The sequence below is a fragment of the Scyliorhinus torazame genome, chromosome 1, assembly GCF_047496885.1.
Source record: "Scyliorhinus torazame isolate Kashiwa2021f chromosome 1, sScyTor2.1, whole genome shotgun sequence".
NCBI classification, from domain to species: Eukaryota; Metazoa; Chordata; class Chondrichthyes; order Carcharhiniformes; family Scyliorhinidae; genus Scyliorhinus; species Scyliorhinus torazame.
In genome coordinates, this window is record NC_092707.1 from 134,298,106 (window position 1) to 134,319,071 (window position 20,966).

A 20,966-nucleotide genomic window follows, 5' to 3' on the forward strand; every position below is an offset into this window, starting at 1 on the left:
CAAGAACCACCTCATGCTTTCCTCACCAGGTAGAGGCTCTTACAACCTTCTGTAAAAGGCCTCAAACATCCCATTCACCCCTCCTGTGTCTGACACCACCTTACCTTACGTCCCTCATCTCTCAACCCTCTGATCTCCTTCATTGCTGTCTGTTTACTTGGTGTGCCAACATCCTGCTCGCTTATCCCCCGTACTCGTACACTGTCCCTCTGGCCCTCCACAATTGCCTGCTGCCTTCACCGTGGACACCAAACCAAATTCCATCTGGTTTTCGAGGTAGTGGCCAGTCCACCTGTTCTTCCTGCAATGCATCCCTGTGTTTGGTGCTTATCTAGCTCAACTGCCCTTACTTTTTTTTTAAGAGAGCCCAATTCATTTTTTTTTCCAATTCAGGGGCAATTTAGCATGACCAATCCACCTACCCTGCACATCTTTGGGTTGTGGGGGGGCGCAACCCACGCAAACATGGGGAGAATGTGTAAACTCCACATGGATAGTGACTCAGAGCCAGGATCGAACCTGGGACCTCAGTGCCGTGAGGCAGCAATGCTAACCACTGCGCCACCACGTTGACCTTACTTCTACCTTAGGTGCGATTCTCCCCAAACAGTTCTTAAATTAATTTGTGGCGGGTTTTTCAGGGAGTTTCCCGCATGCTCTGCTGGCGTGTTCCCCACTGCTACTCAATGACACTTAGTCACTTTTTTGGGCCCTGGGGAGTTTCCCACTGGTTTATCTCAGGCATTTTCAAAGTCGGGGTCGCGTCCCACGGGTGGGTTGCGGGCGGGTGTCGGGAGGGTCGCGGAGCATCCATCGCAGTGCTCCCGATTACGCAAATTCTCAGCCACAGGAGCCGGCTTTTAACAATGCCAGCTGTGAGCGGCCTTCCAAGTGACGGCCGCAACCATAAAAACGTTTGCAGGCACACTGCGCATGTGTGGCCGTTTATCGGTGCACATGCGCAGTACCACGTTCCTAACATGTATTCTAATAACAAAACTCTTTAATATGCATTGTGGGTGTTCATGCCTTGTAACTGCTTGTTGGATAGATATTTCCTGTAAGCTTATTGATCTGACAAGACAAGAAATTTTAATTGATTGTTGGATGCAAACTCATTACGCTGAATTTTATCAGGCAGCTGGAGATGGGCTGGGAGGTAAGGTGGCCCATATAGTGATATAGGGAGGCGGGAAGGATGCACATTTGCGGGGGCTGGATGGTGGAGGCATACCTGAATTTTTCCTGCCACCAAGCTACCTTGCAAGATCTCAATTGAGCTGCTTGAGTGGCCAATTAAGGATCTCTTCCTAACTCTGACTCTGTTGTTGATGTGGTGCAGCCCCGGCTTCCGCTGACTGCAAAGTGGGGTCATGCCAACTCTCCCCATCACCACCACCACCCCCCTCCCTGATGCCTTCCTGCACTGAGGAATTCCGGTGTGTGGAGCTCCTCAGTACAGGAAACGGGATTAAGTGCAGCCTCGGCAGGACGTCCCTCGCTGAGGCACCGAATTTCAAGAGTCCTGATAGATCGAGTGGTCTTTCCTGGCAATGCGAGCTCATCCTGGGACTGTTTCAATTTGCATTTATGTAGCACCTTGCATTTATGTAGCACCTTTCATGACCTCAGGATGTTCCCAAAGTGCTTTACAACCGACTAAGTACTTTTGAAGTGTAGTCACTGTGTAAGGTAGGAAACGCAGCAGTCAATACATGCACACAGGCTCCCACAAACAATGACCAAATCATCTATTTCAGTCATGTTGGATGGCGATTAATGTTGGGTTGTGAATGTCGGCCCGCGTGAGTCGCGAAGGTCAGCCCGTGTGAGTCATGAAGGTTGGTCTGCATGGGTCGAGAAGGTTGGCTGGCGTGGGTCCCGAAGGTTGGCCGGTTGGTACAATTGGGTCCCCAGAAAAAAACTTTGAAAAACACTGGTTTAGCCCACACTTAGGGCGCGATCTTCCCAAAAGGAATTAAGTCCCCTAGCGAACGCGATTAGACGTGTGTTTTCCAGCACTCACTGTGCCGAGAAACACGTGGCTTTTCAATGCTACTTGTGTTGAATAAAGAGCCTGATCAGGGAACGCGCGGCCAATGCCGCACATAGCCCTGTTTTTTACAATGGGGAGCTCTGCCCACCAGAATTGCCAGTTGTAGCGAGAGATCGGACGCCAGTTAAAAATGGCCCACAAATAAAACCACCGACCTCCCCCCAGCCTGAACGCAACATGGGAGGGTCCCCTGCCTCCTCCTCACCTCCGTATCCTCTAACAACGACTGTGGGCAACACCAGCCCAATCGCGCATGTGCAACAAATGCCAGCTTGGTGCCTTGGCAGTGCCAACCTGGCACCATGGCAGTGCCCCTGCACGTTGCTATTCTGTCAAGGTGCTCTGAGGAGCTGTTGTGTATTATTGATAACAATAATGATCAAAAGATATTGCTTGTGAATTGTTGCAATCTACCGTAGCAGTATATGCATCATAGCCGTGACCTATTTCTAGTGTGTGATTCTGGCTTTAACAAAACTGAAATTAAAACAGAAAATGTTGAAAATGTTAAGCAGGTCCTGCAGCATTTGTGCAGAGAAAACTAACCTAAAACACTAACTTTGTGGGCATGATTCAACGGCCATGCTGTGCCCGGAAAGTAGCTCATTGCAGCGCAGTGTGGTCGATAAAAGTCGGGAGACCCTGCTCCCGTGATCTACTGGGCTGGGAATACCTTGCGAGATTGCGTTAGATGTTGCGATGTAAATCACACCCATTATGGGCTACAACTTTTTAGCAAATCTGCATATTCAAGCAAGGCCGCTAGTCTCACTTTAATGCGCAGATTCCTGAGGTACTAGAGGCATTGCGATCTATTCTCTTTGCGACCGAGACCTCGGGAGAGCGCTGTTCAGCACTGGTCCCCACAAATGGGGACCAGGGCGGGATTCTCTGATAATCGGCGCGATGGCCCGAACCCAGTGCCAAAAACGACGTGAATCACTCAGGCGTTGGGCCACCCGAAACGTCGCAAATTCTCTGGCCCAGAATGGGCTAGCAGCGGCGTGACGCCATTTGTGATGGCGTCACCTGTCACAGACGCGTGCGCCATCAGTGATGCCGTGCGGCACCACAGCACAAAAGATGCCCCCCACCCCACCTGAGACCCATCAAAATGACCGCCCGCCGCGCAGCGCCGAGGTTCCAAGAGCGGGACATCGAGGCACTCCTGGACGCTGTGGAGGGTCGGAGAATCCCGCTCCAGATGTGGAATGGCACTTGTGTGGGTCTCCCAGGGGACCAGAAGTCCCCAGGTGTATGCCCTTATGGCAGGGTGATATCCTGGCACTAGCATCCTGGCACTGCCACCTGGGTGGCAGCCTGGCACTGCCAAGGTGCCCAGGTGGCACTGCTAGCTGGTAGGAGCACAGCCAAGGTGCTGTCATGGCACTGCCAAGGTGCCACACAGGCATTTTCTGTGTGCTGCCGATCATGCCAGGGTGCCCTGCGCATGTGTTAGAAGTGGTCTGGGGAAATTCCCATAGTGCATTGATGCATGGGGGGGTCACGTTGGGAGCTTTGGGGATTGGGACGCCATTTAAAAATAGCATCCTGATCTCTCGTTCCACTGCAGGGTTCCGACGAGTGGAGCTCCTCGGTGTAGAAAGCAGAGCTATGTGCTTCATTGGCCACGTGTTCGCCGCTGAGGCCCCTTATTTAATGAGAGTGGCATTGTGTAGCCATGTGTTTCTCGGCGCTGTGAGCTAAATTCACTCGCTATGGGACTTTGTTCCCATTTAGTTGAATCGTGCCCTGTAACTCTCTTCAGAGATGCTTCTGGACCTGCTAACTATTATATATTTTAAAATTGTAGATTTCCAGGATCAGCAGGGTTTTTAACAACACTAATATTTTCAGGAATGTTGGGCCTTGTATCATTCTTGTTTGCCGAAACATTCTATTCAGCCACTGCTCAAATGAACTGTGCCCTAAAGAATTAACTAAATGGCCCATTTAAATAGGGAATTATTATGAAAATTGTAAGCATTTTAAGAATAATATGTAATTGGTGTCATGATATACCATTGCATCAGTTGACGTAAAGCCTTCCCAGATAAAGATTTGTTTCAATCCCACTTTTAGTGTCTAAAAGATATTCTTCTTTCTTTAGGGTCCTATATGATGGTGAACTCTTCGCAGTATGCTCCAGGTCAGAAAGCTCACTTCATCCTCCAATCAGTGAGTGAAAACAATACTCACTGCATCCAGTTCAGCTACTTCCTCAACAGCAGAGATGGGCGTAGCCCCGGATCACTCAATGTCTTCATCCGTGTCAACAATGGGCCAGTTGGTAACTCAGTTTGGAATGTGTCGGGATCTCATGGGCTGCAGTGGCTCCAAGCTGAACTTGCCGTCGATATCTTCTGGCCTAACGAGTATCAGGTATTAAGCTTAACTTTTCCATTAAGATGTAAATAAAATGATAATCGCACTTGAACTGTGATCTTGAGGATTTCTGACAAGAGCTCCAGGAGTTTTCAGAAATATTCTTGTAGCTTAACGTGCGAAGGAATCAAAAAATCAGTTAATTGCAGTCGGATCAGACTACAGGAACTCTTGAAGCCTTCTAGGCATGTTGAATATATGCTTATAGCTCAAGAATTTATTTTCTTTTGAGTTATTTGTATTTCTCTTTGGGGTAGTAAATCCCAGTTTTGGTGAATTAGATTTTCTCCCATTGTAAATATTAAGCACATATCTCTGGGTGTAGCATGCTTCAGAAACAGAATGAAGCTCCTTCTGCTGCCCTCAAGTAATGGGATTTGATTTGATGCTCAAGAAGCACCTGGCTTTTGGAATTTCCACACTGCGAGGGTGGCATTGCTAAGGGCGGGACCTTTAGAGAGCCCATTCAGGGGACTCCTTTATCTGTGTTGGTGGTGCCTGATGCTTGAGTGGGGGTGGAGCCTGCATTGGGGTGGGGAGCCCCGACCCGGCGGCGCCTGTAAGGGGGGGGGGGGTGGCACCCTAAACCAAACAGGGAGGGGTTCGTCGCAATGCATGTGGGGCCAGGTTGAGCTGGAGTCCGTGAAAGGGGCGATGCCTGGAAAGGAGGTGGGGGTGTTGCCTGTGATGAGGAGAGGGGTTGGTGCCTGTGATGAGGAGGGTGGAGTTCCCTGATGCCGGGAGAGGAGGGCAAATCCAGTCACCCTGATCTTTGTGTCGTGTTGGGTGGAGATGCCCTGACATTATCGTTATCGGGGTACCTCAATGCCTTAGGGGGAGCAGAAGTCTGGGGGACGGGATGGGAGTGAGGGGGGTGAGTGGCTGCAGGCCACTTGTCCTTCTAGTGAAGATAAGTCGGAGATCGGGATGCCATTTGGGCTTCCTGGCCTTGGCTCCTTTATGCCCTATCCCTCCAGCTGACTGTCTAATTCTTGCTTCCCTTTTTAAATGCAGAGTGTTGTTCAATATGACAAGAAGAGCCGACCGTGCAGCCTGAGACCTTCACACTGGTTTACTTGCCTGAGCCAATACATTGCACATTTTTGAGAAGATTAGACCATAAGACACAGGAGCAGAATTAGGCTATTCGGCCCATTGAGTCTGCTCCGCCATGCAATCATGGCTGATATATTTCTCATCCCCATTCTCCTGCATTCTTCCCATAACCCTGATCCCCTTATTAATCAAGAACCTATTTCGGTCTGAAAGACACTTGGTGACTTGGCCTCCACAGCTTTCTGCAGCAATGAGTTCCACAGATTCACCACCCTCTGGCTGAAGAAATTCCTCCTCACCTCTGTTTTAAAGGATCGTCCCTTCGGTTTGAGGTTGTGCCCTCGGGTTCTAGTTTCTCCTACTAGTGGACAAATCCTCTCCACGTTCACTCTATCTAGGCCTCTCGGTATTCAGATTCTCCCAATAAAACTGGAGAATGACCTTAGAAGCCCATTGACTGACCAGTTCAAATATCTTTTGTCAAACTAACTATTAGGAAGGAGAAACAGGGTATTTTCTTTTTCTCCTTTAACTGCTTGCCTGACAAGGTAAATACAAGAGGTCCAAAATTAACCAAACAGGGTAGATAAACAGAAACTGATCCCACTCATGCAAAGCACAGATTTGAAGTAATTGAGAAAAGAAACCAAATATTATTAATGTGGTGGTGGTTATGGTCTGGAATGCACTACCTGAGAGTGTGTCAGAGGCATGTTCAATTGAAGCATTCAAAAGTGAATCAGATTGTTATCTGAAAAGGAAAAATGTGCAGTTACAGAGATGAGCGTGGTGGAATGGCAGTGCTCATTTGAAGAACTGATGCAGACATAGTAGTCGAATGGCCTTCTTCTGTGTTGTCACAATTCTTTGATTCTGTGAAATCAAGCTTTGTAGGAGGGGGATGTTCCAGGCAACCAGGTAAGTGGCCCTTGTCTGGGAAGAACTTTAGACCATTTCTGAGGGATATAAAACAGAGGAGCAATCAAAATCTTTTGATCGTTAATCTTTGATATGTTTGATTAATTTTGTGTTGAATGAAAAAAAAATGTTCTTTAAGAGTAGGAGAACATTTCGATTTATATATGACTGTTTATGACCCCCCCCCCCCCCCCCACCCCCAAGAATCTTAAAGCTCTTCACAGCTTAGAAAATACTTTTGACGTGGAGTCACTTTCCTAACATAGGAAATGTCCCAGCTAATCTATAAATATCAAAGTTGCTCAGTCAGCAATTTGAGAACTTTCCAGTTAACCAGATTCTAAGTGATATTCAATGAGGAGTAAATGTTGAGCAGGTCACTGGCGATAACTCCCCTTTGCATCTTTGAATAGTGCCATAATTCAAATGTATCTAACCACCTGAATGGGCTTGACAATGCCTTGGTTCGATTCCAAAGGAATGTCTGATATCTAATGTAAAAAAAAGTAAAGAAAAATCAAACTGTTATAAACGCAGTATTAAAATATCTTTAACATCCACTGTTAAAATACAGTTAGCCCTCAGGAACACTTCCTTTACAGAGATGCTCTTTGAGAAAGAGAGGGCTTGTGCCACTGCTTTAAAGAAAATATATGAATCCTGTCAGAACCATGCAGAAAGTCTGGCTGTATTTCATCAAAAGCTGCTTCTCAGCTTATTTCAGCTCACCTTTCCAGCTACAGTGCTAAACTGTCTACAGGCATATCTTTCAACTGAACTGCAATGAGAGCAAACTGCTTGACTTCTGCTCACATCTCCATTTTAAAATTCTCTGGCAGGGAGATAAATGAGGATGATGTTAGCAGACCGCCTATTGGGTGAGATGGCGGTGATACCTGCCATGTGTGGGCACTGCACATGAACAGGGAGAAATTGTGAGGAAAGGAGTACCAGAGGAGAAGAGGAACCTCATGGGAAGTCAGGTGGTGGGGCCCTGCTAGGGCAGAATGTGGGGTCCAAGTGGCATGGGGAGGAGTGACTGGAAGGGGGAGTGCTGAGGGAAGACAAGAAGCACTTACCCTAGCAGAATAGAGGAGGTCATTCATTTTCTTCTGGCATTGCACCCCTGCCCTCTTGTGGAGGTTGCTGACACTCACCAGCGTGGCCATCGTCTCCCAGGCGCAGTTTGTGACCTTGCTGGAGGGCCTCCTGCCAGCCTGAGGGTAGATTGTAGCTTTTCTCTACTCCATGTCATCCAACATTCTTGTGAAAGCTACTTTGTGAGCCTCTTGTGAGGGCTACTTCGATGAAATTTGGAACTGGCTTTTTGGCTGCCATCCTCTTGGCTTGACTGTGCAAAAGCGATGTGGAGCCGTTTAACGGCAACGTTCCCTTGATTGAACTGCTCAAATGACACCCAAGGCAAGCTAATCAGACGGTTTGTGCCACAGGTGCAGCATTTTCATGTGGGTAAATGTTTTCCCAAGTGTCTTAACAATTACGGTCCAGATTGCGCCACAGGGGCTGACAGGATTCGCACTGGTTTTCATGCCGAAAGAGACATTTAAGGCATGATTCTCCGGTCTCATTATGCTCTCGCTCAAGCGAAACGAGGCCAGTGAATAGATTATCATAGAATTTACAGTGCAGAAGGAGGCCATTCGGCCCATCGAGTCTGCACCGGCTCTTGGAAAGAGCACCCTACCCAAGGTCAACACCTCCACCCTATCCCCATAACCCAGTAACCCCACCCAACACTAAGGGCAATTTTGGACACTAGAGGTAATTTAGTATGGCCAATCCACCTAACCTGCACATCTTTGGACTGTGGGAGGAAATCGGAGCACCCGGAGGAAACCCACGCACACACGGGGAGGATGTGCAGACTCCGCACAGACAGTGACCCAAGCCGGAATCGAACCTGGGACCCTGGAGCTGTGAAGCAATTGTGCTATCCACAATGCTACCGTGCTGCCCACTGATTAGTGGGAGAGGCCATAAAACGAGAACCGTGCCAGATGCCAAACAGTTTGCAATGCAACCGGCCTGCTCTCGTAGGCCAAATCAAGATCTCGCCATAGTATGACGAGAAACCAATTATCACCACTTAAGCCCTATTAACGAGTGCCACCCCATATCCAACGGCCTCCCCAGCAAGTGGTCACGCTGGCACCAATTAGTACTCCTTTTGAAAAACGTGAACCTAGCAGAAGGGCTTCTGTGGGGAACCGAGGAGGTGAGTAGCCATCTTTTCTCACAGGCAAAGAACCCGGGGGTGCTGGACATACCACCCCAGTGCTCGGTGGGGGATGGGGGACTCTTTGCAGGGGTGGACCACCATAGGAGGGTGGGGAGGAGGCGCTGGGAGGGCAACCAGGGGGGCAGGCCCCCGTGGCACCACCAATGCAAACTCCTGGACCGTTTTTACCCATTCCGGGGGCAACCCTTGACCCTGTCTATCTACCCCAACGATCGCCCATAGCCCCCCCAACTGACGAGGCCTCTGGCCTTGCGGCTGAAGGCTAATAGGGAATTGGCAATCGTGGTTAAGTAAGCACTTCACATATCCCAAGTGGATTCCCGTGAGTGGGCGGGCCATGTAGCACGTGGAAGTCATTGCCTAGCATTCCAATCACACCTTGATGCCTGGACACTGTGCTTGAGGACTGCGGGAGGCAACACCACATACGCAGCAGCTAACATCGGAACACCCAGGGGATGGCTCCGGGAACATGTCTACGGCCAGCGGGTGGGCGGGTGCCACAGGGACGGGGGATGCCTGGAGAGATGAGCCAAGGGATAGGAGTCAGCGCGCATTGCGGAAAAAAATGACAGCGGCGTCATAATGTTTGTTCACAAGGGTGTTTAATGTGTAATACAAGTCTCCACTCTCCTGATGGTGACCACCCCCTGCCCCAATCCCCTACCTCCAACCTACCTCCCCACCCCCCCTACACGCTCCCCCATTGCCTCAGTGATGCTCAACGTGCTTTGCCTTCCTAGCTCTACCGCTACTTCTAGGTGTTTCCCCAGGTGGAGATAGTCAGCTGCTTATCGCGTCCCATGGCTTTCGATGCCCCTGGTGGGCATCCTCTGGGGCCGGGGGGCCCCGACGATCTTGGCTCCTCAGGAAAAGCTCTCCCATAATCGTTGATAGAGGGTCCAGACGGGCAGAAGGGTACCAGACTTAAGAATCCTCACCTCCTTCGAGGAGCGTGCTCTGGAGTTGTCTGGTGCGGCCGAGGACAGATCGGTCACCCACGCAGAGGCTGGTGGATGCCGAAGTGGTGAGGAAACACCAGGCTCCATCCGGGGGATCTGTCAGACGTGAGGTGTTATTGCCTTACTGACTGACCCATCTCTCCCACTGACCACATGTCCATTGTTCGGCAGGTCCTCCAACCAACGGCGCCGGCCCATCCTGGGCAGCACTCTCCTGTCTCCCATGAGACCACCTCGGAGCTCCGAGGATGCAAATGTTATTGTCACGGCACAGTTGTCATCCCCACCCTCCACCAGCACGGATACACACATCTCGGTGGGACATGTTAGTGGACAGGCTTCTGGGGCACAATCTGGTGTGCACCACAGTGCTGCCAATGCACATCAGGTGGAGGTAGGAACCCCCAGGCGAGATAGCAGTAGGAGGGCTGCTGGCTCGCAGGACCCAGCTGGGTCCCAGCCTGATGCTCAACCTGTGGTACAGAGGTACCTGGAACTGATGGAGACATTAGGGAACAGCCAGGACATTCAGAGGGTGATGTCAGCGACACTCCAGCAGATCCATAGCTGCTTGGGGGAGTCCCAGAAGCTATGGGCGCAAGAGATGCCACTGGAAATGCCTGGCACTGAGGCCAACACTGCTAGGGGGGCGGCTGCAGTGGAAAGCCTGGTGCATGACGCCGGCACTATTAGTGAAGTTGTCCAAGGAGTCGCGCAGTCGGTGATGTCCATGGCCTCGGGCCTCGGCAGAATGTCTGACTCGCTGGGGGATGTCACCCAGCACCAGGCTAATTTGAGGATCTGCAGGACCTATCCAGCTTTCAGTTGGGTGGAGAGAGGGTGTGGGGAGAGGGGGTGGGTGGGGTTGAAGGGGGAGAGAATAGAGGGAGGATTGTGGGTCATATGAGGAGTTGGGGGTGGATGCTCTCTTGTGGGATGTGGGGGGCATTGGTGTCTACTCACTCATGCTCCCCGGTGGTAGGTCGTTGACCTTTATTCAGCACTAGATGCCAGTCCTCCTGGTCACACTTTTCCAGCTCACAGCTGCTGCCACCTCATCCTAGGCGGTACTGGCTGCCTTATGGTTCACCCTCCAGGACCCTTGGGGGAACAGGATATCCCTCCTGGCATCCACCATGTCTAGGAGCCTCCCCAGGTCAGTGTCCCTGAATATTGGAGCCGGTCTCCTCGGAGCCATTATTGTGAGCTGGCTCAGGTGGCTGAGCAAGTGCAGCTTAACTGCTGCTCGACCTTGTTAGTGGTGGGGCTGGCGAGCGCAGTCCCGACGAATCAGCTGGTGACCCTTCATTTGCGGCGAGAAACCCATGAGGCCTCGTGAAGTAGACCAATTAACGTTGAATCATGTTGCTGGCCTCGCTGGGCCGAATGCCGGGAAGCTCGCGGCAATTCCAGCTCACTACCACACTTGGGGCACGATTCTCCAGAAAAAACTCTGTCAACGTTTGGGAAAATTCACCGAATAAGTAGGAATTAGTTCCATTTCTCTACTATAAATCCATGGATGAGTACACACAACTATTTGGTTGATGTGCAGTCCAAGAAAACATAGCTGCATTAACTACCTGAATCTCCGTATGGAACCTGGTGTAATTACAGTATCAAGATGAAGGCTGTTATTAGTTTGCTGCTGTAAGCACTTCTCAGATTATGGGCGTGATTTAATGGAAAGATTTCTAAATGTGATTGCGAGTGGGAAATACCACGCACATCCCGACGCTCGGACCCGTGAGGCTTTCGCAGCTATTAAACGCTTTTGGCCCACTTAATGAAGCCCCACTGGATTCATGCTGCTATTTCATGGATCAAAGAATCATAGAATTTACAGTGCAGAAGGAAGCAATTCAGCCCATTGAATCTATTCCGGCCCTTGATAGAGTTCCCTACCTAAGCCCACACCTCGACCCTAACCCCGTAACCCAGTAACCCCACCTAACCCGCCAACTGATTCGCCTGGGACTGCGCTCATCAGCCCCCTGCTAACAAGTGACAGAAGCACTTAAACCATTCCTGCAAAGTCAACTCCGCTCGCAGCCATGCCACCACAGAGACCAGTCCCACACTTTTGGTGATGCCGACCTGTGACGACAGTTGGACACAGTGGAGGCCAGCCGAGAAATCCTCTTCCCTCAAGGGTCCAGGAGGGTCAGCCTCAGAGAAGCCACTGCTGGCTGGGAGGAAATGGCTGTGTCTGTCACATCGGGAAGCATGACCAGGAAGACTGGCACCCAGGGCCGCAAGCAGGTCAACGACCTTCACTGGGCTGCTCGGGTGAGTTTGCTCATAGGACTCCACCCCCCCCCTCCCCAATACTACCTATCCTCCCAAGCCTCCTCCAACAATCCCCAAGTCTTTCCCCCTCCCTCGCAAGTGACCATGCGTACGGCTAATTGCCTCATCGGTGTCCCCGCAGTTGGCCTCTATGAGGAATGGGCCATGGAGATTACAGGGGTGGCCGAGGACCGATCAGTCCCAACATGGAGGTCGTACACTGCACAGAGGTGAGGTTACACTGTCACCCACCCAAATGAACTGTCAAACGTGAGTTGTTAATGCCATACAAACGTTCCCATCCTTCCATGTCCATTCTCCCGCAGGACCTCCAAACGTCACACCAGCCCATCCGGGGTGACCCCCCCCCCCTCACCTCCCATGAGAGAAACCTGAAGGAGATCTCCGAGAATGCAATCGTAGATGCGGCACAGCTATCACCCTACCCTCCACCAGCAGAGAGACACACACTTTGATGGGCAATGGTAGTCATCAGACTTCCGGGGCACATTCTGCTGAGCATCACACAGTGGTAGATGCATATCAGGTGGAGGCAGAAAAGCTCAGTCTGTGGTGTTCTTTGTGATTCGTGTTCTCGGGATGGATGTTGTAGTGTTCACAAAGACCACAGAAGCTAAGGTCACAAACAAAGCTAACATTTATTTACACTACTTAAATTAAGCTCGACCACTTACTCCTGAAGTAAACAATAATCTAATCTACAATCTATACTCAACTACACTGGTCTCAACACTCTATCTAATACTGTACTGAAATCTCTATCACTGCGCTCTCTAGTTCTCTCCCAGAGGTCTGTGAGTCACTGCTTGAAATGGTCCTGCATCTAGCTCCATCTAGTGGTTAATTATGATATGACATTAACCCTTTGTCATCTGTGCATTTCCTATAATGGCACACAGGGGAGACAGCAGTCAGAGTCTGTTGGCTTCTAGGACCCAGTTGGGTCCCAGTCAGATTGTGAGTCTCTGGACCAGGTTTAGCTGGAGCTGATGCAGACAATAGGGTGTGGCCATGATATTCAGAGGGGATGTCAGTGACCCTCGAGCAGGCCTATAGCCGATTCGAGGAATTCCAGGGGCTACAGGCGCAGGAGATGGTGTCAGAAATGCATGGCACAGAGGCCAACACTGCTAGGTTAGCGGGCACAGTGGAGAGCCTGGTGCACAACATCAGCAGCATGAGTGGAGGTGACCAAGGCTGGCTCAGTTGGTGGCGGCCATGACTGAGTGTCTCGGTAGAATGTTTGACTCTCTGGGGGATGTGACTCAGTACCAGACGGACCTTGATGAGGTACTGTGGGACATGTCCCAGTCTCAGTTGGGAATAGCTGAGGCACTGTGGAGCTTGTCCCAGTCATAGGTGGGCATTGCTTGAGGCATTGCAGAGCATGGCCCAGTCACTGAGGAGCATCGCTGAGGGCATCAACACCATGCTTTAAGCATTGAGGAGTAACAGGGCTGGCAGAGCCATATGACGCAGGGGCAGCCAGGCTTGAACCAGCTGCCCCTCCGTCGCGAGGTGAAACCCAGGGCCCTATGGGCACCGACTGGATGGAGGGGGCGCTTGATGCCAACCTGAACCTATTCCATGGGGTGGCGATGCCGGCTACCAACTCCGCCGAGTTCCACTCCTCTATCAACGCGGCGCCTCGCAGTCTGCACCCAGTGAGGCACAGTGGGGCATGTGCTACCGGCAAATGCACCGGCACCCTCTGGCCCCAGAGGACCCCCTCCAGGGACTTTGAAGACCACAGGACCTTTTACCCCCCGATGGTCCTGTGGGTCCTCCCCGGGCTCCTTCTCCAGCCCCTCGTTGTCCGGCTCCTCTTTGTCCTCCTCATTTCCCTCCCCCTCCACCTCCAGCACGTTAGTCCACTTTCCTGCCGGGTTGTGGAGGGCACAGCAGACCACCACAAAGCAACGACCTGCTGAGAAGTGTGCTAGAGGGCATGAACAGAGTGATTGAGGCATCAGAAATTCATCATGAGCCGTTCGATGACAGCCCAGGTGGCCTCATGGGCCTCTTTATATCGGACCTCCGCATCGATCACCAGCTTCCGTAGTGGTGTCATTACTCAGGTCCTCGGCGGGTACCCCTTACCCCTGAAGGCCCAAGCAGCCATCCCGGGGTGGTCCTCAACGAGGCTGGGAATGTCCGACTGCTCCAGTATATAGCTTGTGCACACCCTGAGAAGAGTGCACACATGTGCATTATCCTCATCTGGTGGTCACAGACGGGCTGGAGTGAAACCCCTTCCTGTTGATGTAGGGCACTCCCAGATGGCCCGGTGAGCGCAAGGCGACATGCGTGCCATCTATTAGCCCTGGACCTGGGCATCCCGTCGATGCCGGAGAATTCTGCTGCCTGGGCATCTTGTTGGGCTGGTTCATATCAAAGTTTATACAGTTCACTCCCCGGGCAAACAAGGCACCCGTGACTTAACAGATGCACTTGTGGGCTGTAGTTTGTGTGACGCCACTGTCATGTGAGAGTACCTTTAAGAAATGGATGTTTATCAAATAGATGTAGTGGATGTACTTTTAAGAAATGTGTGTTTATCAAATAGCTGTAGTGGGTGCACCTTTAAGAAATGGGTGTTTGTCAAATAGCTGCAGTGATGTCAGATTGTGGGTGGAGCTGGGCTGTCTATCTGTTTTACTTCCGCTTTGAGCTAGCAGCTACAGGGTGTGTTTAGTTTTGTTTTGTAGATTGGGAGCTGCATCCAGAGAAACAAGGTGTAACTCTGATCTCTCTCTGTATGAAAGGAATGTCTTCAAATCACTTGCTAATTTAACAGTGGTAACTGCTCCCAGTAGAGAATGTAAACCTGCTGTCTTTCTGTAAAAATGGTCTTTTGTCTCATGGATGTTGCAAGGAAAGCTTAAGGGTTACTTATAGAGTACTGTATTCTTTGGGGGGAGTATTTGCGTTGATAGTTGCTAAGATGCTTACTGTGTGTGTTTAAAAATGTTAACTGTATTTATAGAATGAACATTGTTTTTGTTTAAAAATACTCTTAGTTCTCTGTTGCATCACACCTGTAAAGTGGGCCCTTGTGCTCCCCATAACCAAAATCTATTTAAAATTGTGGGCCAGGTGAACTCCATGGTACACTTTGGGGTTCTCTAAACCCTGGCCCATAACAAATTGGGGGCTCGAGAGGGAGGCTCGAGGGGGATAAAAATCTATCCATTGGGTTGGCTTTGTGAACTTAAAGACAGTGAGGGGTGAGCATATTGTGGTTGCTTTTCAGGTGTGGTATTCCAGTTTAAGTAGGGAGCATGTTGTGGACAATGGCTCTTTCAGAGGCTCTGAAGTTTTGGAGGTGGAGACGGTCACACCCAGTACCTTACGTCCAGAGACTAAAAACAGGCTTTTAGATTTGGAAAAAACATTGCAGTTAACATTACCTGACAGAATACGAAAAGAAGAGGTACTTACGGCGCTAGCTGAGCATTTGAAATGGCCTGATATAAAGTCTGACTCATTAAAACGTATGAGGAGGTGAAAAAATCCATCTTAGGTGCACATGAACTGATGCCTGAAGCCTACAGACAAAGGTTTAGAAATTTAAGGAAAGAACCTGGTCAAACATACATGGAGTTTGAATGGATCAAACAGAGCAATTTTGATAGGTGGATAAGGGCTTTGAAAATAGATCAAACGTATGAAGCTCTCAGAGAAATTATGCTTTTAGAGGAGTTTAAAAATTCAATTCACGATGTAGTGAGAACTATGTGGAAGAGCAGAGGGTTAAAACTGGGAGGTTAGCAGCAGAAAAGGCAGATGATTATGAATTAGTTCATAAATCAAAGCTTGGTTTCCGACATCAGTTTCAGCCTGTGAGGGATAAAAACTGGGGAAAAGAGAAATACTCAAGTGATAGAGGTAAAGGTGATCTGATGAGATATAATAAGGAGAGTGTACCTCAGATTAAAATAGAAATCCAGGAGGGTGGAAGAGAAATGAAAAGTTTCAAATATTTTCACTGTAATAAACTAGGCCATGTAAAGTCACAGTGTTGGTGGTTGAAGAAAAACACTGGGGAGGCTGATATGGTAAAACAGGATAAGACAGTGGGGTTTGTTAAAATGGTAAAGGAAAGCCCAAGTGAAGCGGAGGAGGTGAAAAAGATTGCACAGCCTGATCAAGAGGTGATTGATAAGAAGGTGCCAGATCTCTTTAAAGAATTTACTTGTGCGGGCAAAGTTTACTCATGTGTACCAGAAGGAGCAGGTAAAGAAGTCACAATTTTCAGAGATACGGGAGCTAGTAAATCTTTAATGGTAAGAGATGAGGAGTTATGTAGTTTGGGAAGAATATTACCAGAAAAGGTGGTAATATGTGGAATTCAGGGTGAGAAGAGTAGTGTTCCATAAAATAAGGTAAGGTTGGAAAGTCCAGTGAAGAGTGGTGAAGTGGTATTAGGAGTATTAGAGAAACTACCTTGTCCAGGAATACAGTTTATCTTGGGTAATGATATTGCTGGATCGCAGGTGTGAGTATTGCCTACTGTGGTTGATAAGCCAGAGGAAAATCAGACAACTGAAGCGTTGAAGAACGAATATCCTGGGATTTCTCTGGATTGTGCAGTAACAAGGTCGCAAAGTCACAGGTTAAGACAAGAGGAGAAATCAAAGAGTGAAGATAAAGTTGAAGTTCAATTAGCAGAAACGATTTTTGATCAGATGGTTGGAAAAGAACAAGAACAGGTGGACGATGAAGCGGATATTTTTAGTTCAGGAAAATTGGCGGAGTTACAACAGAAAGATATAGAAATAAAACGGGTGTATCAGAAAACATACACGGAAGAGCAATCTGAGCGTATACCAGAATGTTATTACCCTAAAAATGATGTCTTAATGAGAAAATGGAGATGGACACCTTTACAAATGCAGGTGGATTCAAAGTGGGCAGAAGTTCATCAAATGATATTGCCTGTAGGGTATAGAAAGGAGGTGTTGTGAGTTGCACATGAGGTACGAGTGGGAGGTCAATTGGGAGTGAGGAAAACTCAAGCTAAAATACAAAAACATTTTTATTGGCCTGGACTACGTAAAGATGTCGTTAACTTTTGTCGATCATGTCACACATGTCAAATGAAAGGGAAACCTCAAGCAGTGATAAAACCAGCACCCTTAATACCCTTTCCAGCACTTGAGGAACCTTTTACAAGAGTCTTAATTGATTGCGTAGGACCGCTTCCTAAAACAAAAGTGGGAATCAATATCTTTTGACTATAATGGATGTGTCTACTAGGTTTCCCAGAGGCCATTCCAGTATGCAATATTACAGCTAAAAAGGTTGTGGAGGAGTTACTTAAATTTTTTACTAGATATGGACTACCCACAGAAATACAATCGGATCAAGGATCAAATTTTACCTCAAAGTTATTCAAAGAGGTTATGGATAGCTTCGGAATAAAACAATTTAAATCAATTTAAATCCCATCCAGAATCGAAGGGAGCATTAGAAAGGTGGCATTGCCATTAAAGACAATGTTGAGGGCTTATTGTCAAGATTATCCAGAGGATTGGGATAAAGGAATTCCATTTGTACTGTTTGCAATTAGGGATGCACCTAACGAGTCAGCCAAATTCAGTCCTTTTGAACTAATTTTTGGTCATGAGGTAAGAGGACCACTTAAATTGATTAAAGAAAAATTGGTGAGTGTGAAATCGGAACCTACATTGTTGGATTACGTGTCAAATTTTAGGGAACGATTAAATAGAGCAGGTGAATTGGTTAGACAGCATTGAAAAATTGCACAACATGTGATGAAACAGGTAGCGGACAAGAAATCCAAAGTTTGTAGTTTTGTCAGTGGAGATAAAGTTTTAGTATTGTTACCAGTGGTAGGTGAACCTTTAAAAGCAAGGATTTGTGGACCTTATCAAATTGAAAGAAAATTAAGTGAGGTGAATTATGTGGTAAGAACGCGAGATAGAAGGAAAGCTCTCTGAGTGTGTCATGTGAATATGCTTAACAGGTACTTTGAAAGGGAAGGAGTGAAAAAGGAGGACGTTTTAATGATTCTAACTCAAAGTGACAAACCAAATCCAGATGACTTTGAATTTGACATATCTCAAATTAAATTGGAAAACGGGGAATGTTCTTAAAATTTGGGATAAATTCACTTCCGGTGGCGGCTATGAAGGACAAGGTCGCACATTTGGTGGCTCCCGCTCGGGTCAGACCTTTGGACTTTTTTCCCCGATTTTGTGTCGGATCTGATTCGGAAAATTGATGTTGGATGCAATTGTGAAGAGGAATCCTACATCAGTGTCTGGAGAGGCGGACCAGGAGTGCTCACAAAGGAAGAAATAAGCGAACAGAGAAGGCTTGGGCTGAGGCTGCAGCGGGAGAAAGCATGGCGGATGACCGGAGTCCTGGCTCGACGACCCAGCGGTCGACGGAGCAGCTGATGCAGTTTATCACGCTGGGGCAGCACGGTAGCCTTGTGGATAGCACAATTGCTTCACAGCTCCAGGGTCCCAGGTTCGATTCTGGCTTGGGTCACTGTCTGTGCGGAGTCTGCACATCCTCCCTGTGTGTGCGTGGGTTTCCTCCGGGTGCTCCGGTTTCCTCCCACAGTGCAAAGATGTGCAGGTTAGGTGGATTGGCTATGATAAATTGCCCTTAGTGTCCAAAATTGCCCTAAGTGTTGGGTGGGGTTACTGGGTTATGGGGATAGGGTGGCGGTGTTGACCTTGGGTAGGGTGCTCTTTCCAAGAGCCGGTGCAGACTCGATGGGCTGAATGGCCTCCTTCTGCTCTGTAAATTCTATGAAATACAGGAGGGCTTCACCAAGCAGAAACAGGAATGTTTGGACCCGATTAAGGAATCGATTGCGCGGCTGGAACTCAGACTGGATTCTCAAGATCGGGCGATCCAGAAAGTGGAGAAGGCACTGACTGAGCAGAAGGAACACCAAGCTGCAGTGGAGTTGGAGGTGGGGATGTTGAGAGACCAACAGAAAAGGCTCCAGGATAAGGTGGAGGACCGAGAGAACAGGTCCCGCCGGCAGAACTTGAAAATCGTGGGTCTCCCGGAGGGATATGAAGGAACGGACGCAGGGGCATACATAGTGGGCATGTCGAGAAGTTGACGGGGGGGGAGGACGTTCACCCGACCTTTGGAGGTGGACAGGGCGTGACGAATGTGATATAAAATAGTTACTTTAGAGATACTAGTTAATGTAATGTAGAAATAAGCCACTTTGATTCTTGCAGTTAGAGACAAAGGAGTTTGAGACCGCATGGAAAAAGCAGGAAGAGGTGTGTCTATGAGAGTGATGCTGCATTGATAGGGGCCAGAGAAAGGGATTGGAAGTGAGCCAATCAGAATAGATTAAACAGGTCAGGAGGGACATAGGCTGACCTATGTCCGTCGAGTATGTGAAACTTGATACCATTTGAATTGATTTTGCAGAGATCCCTTTGTCTTTTAGTCAGTCGTTTTTCTGGGATGTAAGAGGCTGGATGTCTTTTACGTTTCTGTAAGATGATTAAGCTTGCAAGCTAAATAAATAACTTCTGTTTACGTGCGAATCCGTCTCAACTTTTATTGAGGCCAGACTGACAGAGAAAGAAATTTGGAGATCAACAGGCGCACAGAGCGCTCGTGAGGAAGCCGCGTGTGGGGGTCCCCCCCCCCCCCCCCCCCACCGTCCCCCCACCGAGGGCGATGGTGGTGAGATCCACAGGTACCTGGACAAGGAGTGTGTCTTACGGTGGGCCAGACAGACACGGAGTTGTAATTGGGAGAACAGCATCCTGCGTGTATACCAGGATCTGAGCACGGACGTGGCCAGGAGAAGAACAGGGTATACCAAATAAAGTCAACCCTTTTCACAAAGACAAGCTCAAGTTTGGGCTGCTGTATTTGGCCCGTAAGAGCTGCGTTCTTGAAAGTGAATCCGCGGAAAGCGATGGGCCTCGACGGAATCCCTGGGCGAGCACTCAGAGCCTGCGCAGACCAGCTGGTGAGTGTATTCGCAGATATCGTCACCACCTCACTCCTCCAATCTGAGGTACCCCCTCCTTCAAGAAGGCCACCATAATACCAGTACCAAAGAAGAACAAGGTAGCCTGTTTAAATGAACCGGTGGCCCTAACATCTGTTATCATGAAATTCTGCGAGCGGCTAGTCATGAGATGGATCACTGCCAGCATCCCAGACGGTCTCGATCCACTGCAGTTTGCCTATCACCACAACCGGTCCGCAGCAGACGCTATCTCACTGGCTTTTGTTGTGGGTCCGGGTTTACAGAACCCCAAAGTGTTTCATGGAGTTCAACCAACCCACAGCTTTTAATAGATTGTGGTGTGGGATGCACACGGCATACTCTCCAGGTGTGGTACAGCAGAAATGGACAAATGGTTTTTAAAACAAAACAATGTTTATTCTATGAACTCAAGTTAACCTTTTAAAAACAAACATTGAATATCTTGACACCCATTACTTCAAAGATAACCCCCAAAAACTACAACACTAAATAATCCTTCAAACTGTTCCTTTAAACATCCAAAAGACTTCAAACCTTCCAAAATAAGAACACATTAGGTTACATTCAATATATTTATAGTCCTTGGATTGCAGACATCAACAGACCAGCTCTGTGTATCTTCCTGCAGCTCACAGCAAAACACACAGACACTCCCAGCTGCCTCCTCAAACTGATACTCAAAAAAGCAGAAGTGAGCTCAGCTCCCCCCACCCTCTGATATCACTTCAGTAATATGATCAGCTCCATTTCTTAAAGGTATATTGCTTAAACATCCATTTCTTAAAGGTACTCTCACATGACACCTCTCCCCAAGAAAAAAAAAAAAATCCATCAACTTCAAGATGGTTTAATTTTTTACCTTTGCACCATCAATTAAGAAATGCACACAGTAAAAACACATTACCGGTTCAAAAAAACCAACACACGGAAACAGGTATAATAATATAGTCCATTTTTTTTTTTCGTTCTTCTTCCTCCAACCGAAATCCTTCTCGATCGACAGTCTCTTTG

The 20,966-nt window shown here is 48.5% G+C and overlaps 1 protein-coding gene across 1 annotated transcript in view; it reads left to right on the forward strand.

Annotated features, from left to right (window-relative positions):
• Window positions 1-20,966, forward strand: part of LOC140417302 (receptor-type tyrosine-protein phosphatase U-like) — a 1,277,635-nt gene that overhangs the window by 435,837 nt on the left and 820,832 nt on the right. Inside the window, exon 4 of the mRNA XM_072501194.1 lies at window positions 4,167-4,438. Within this exon, the coding sequence (XP_072357295.1) occupies window positions 4,167-4,438 (272 nt within the window). The remainder of the gene's footprint in view (window positions 1-4,166; window positions 4,439-20,966) is intronic.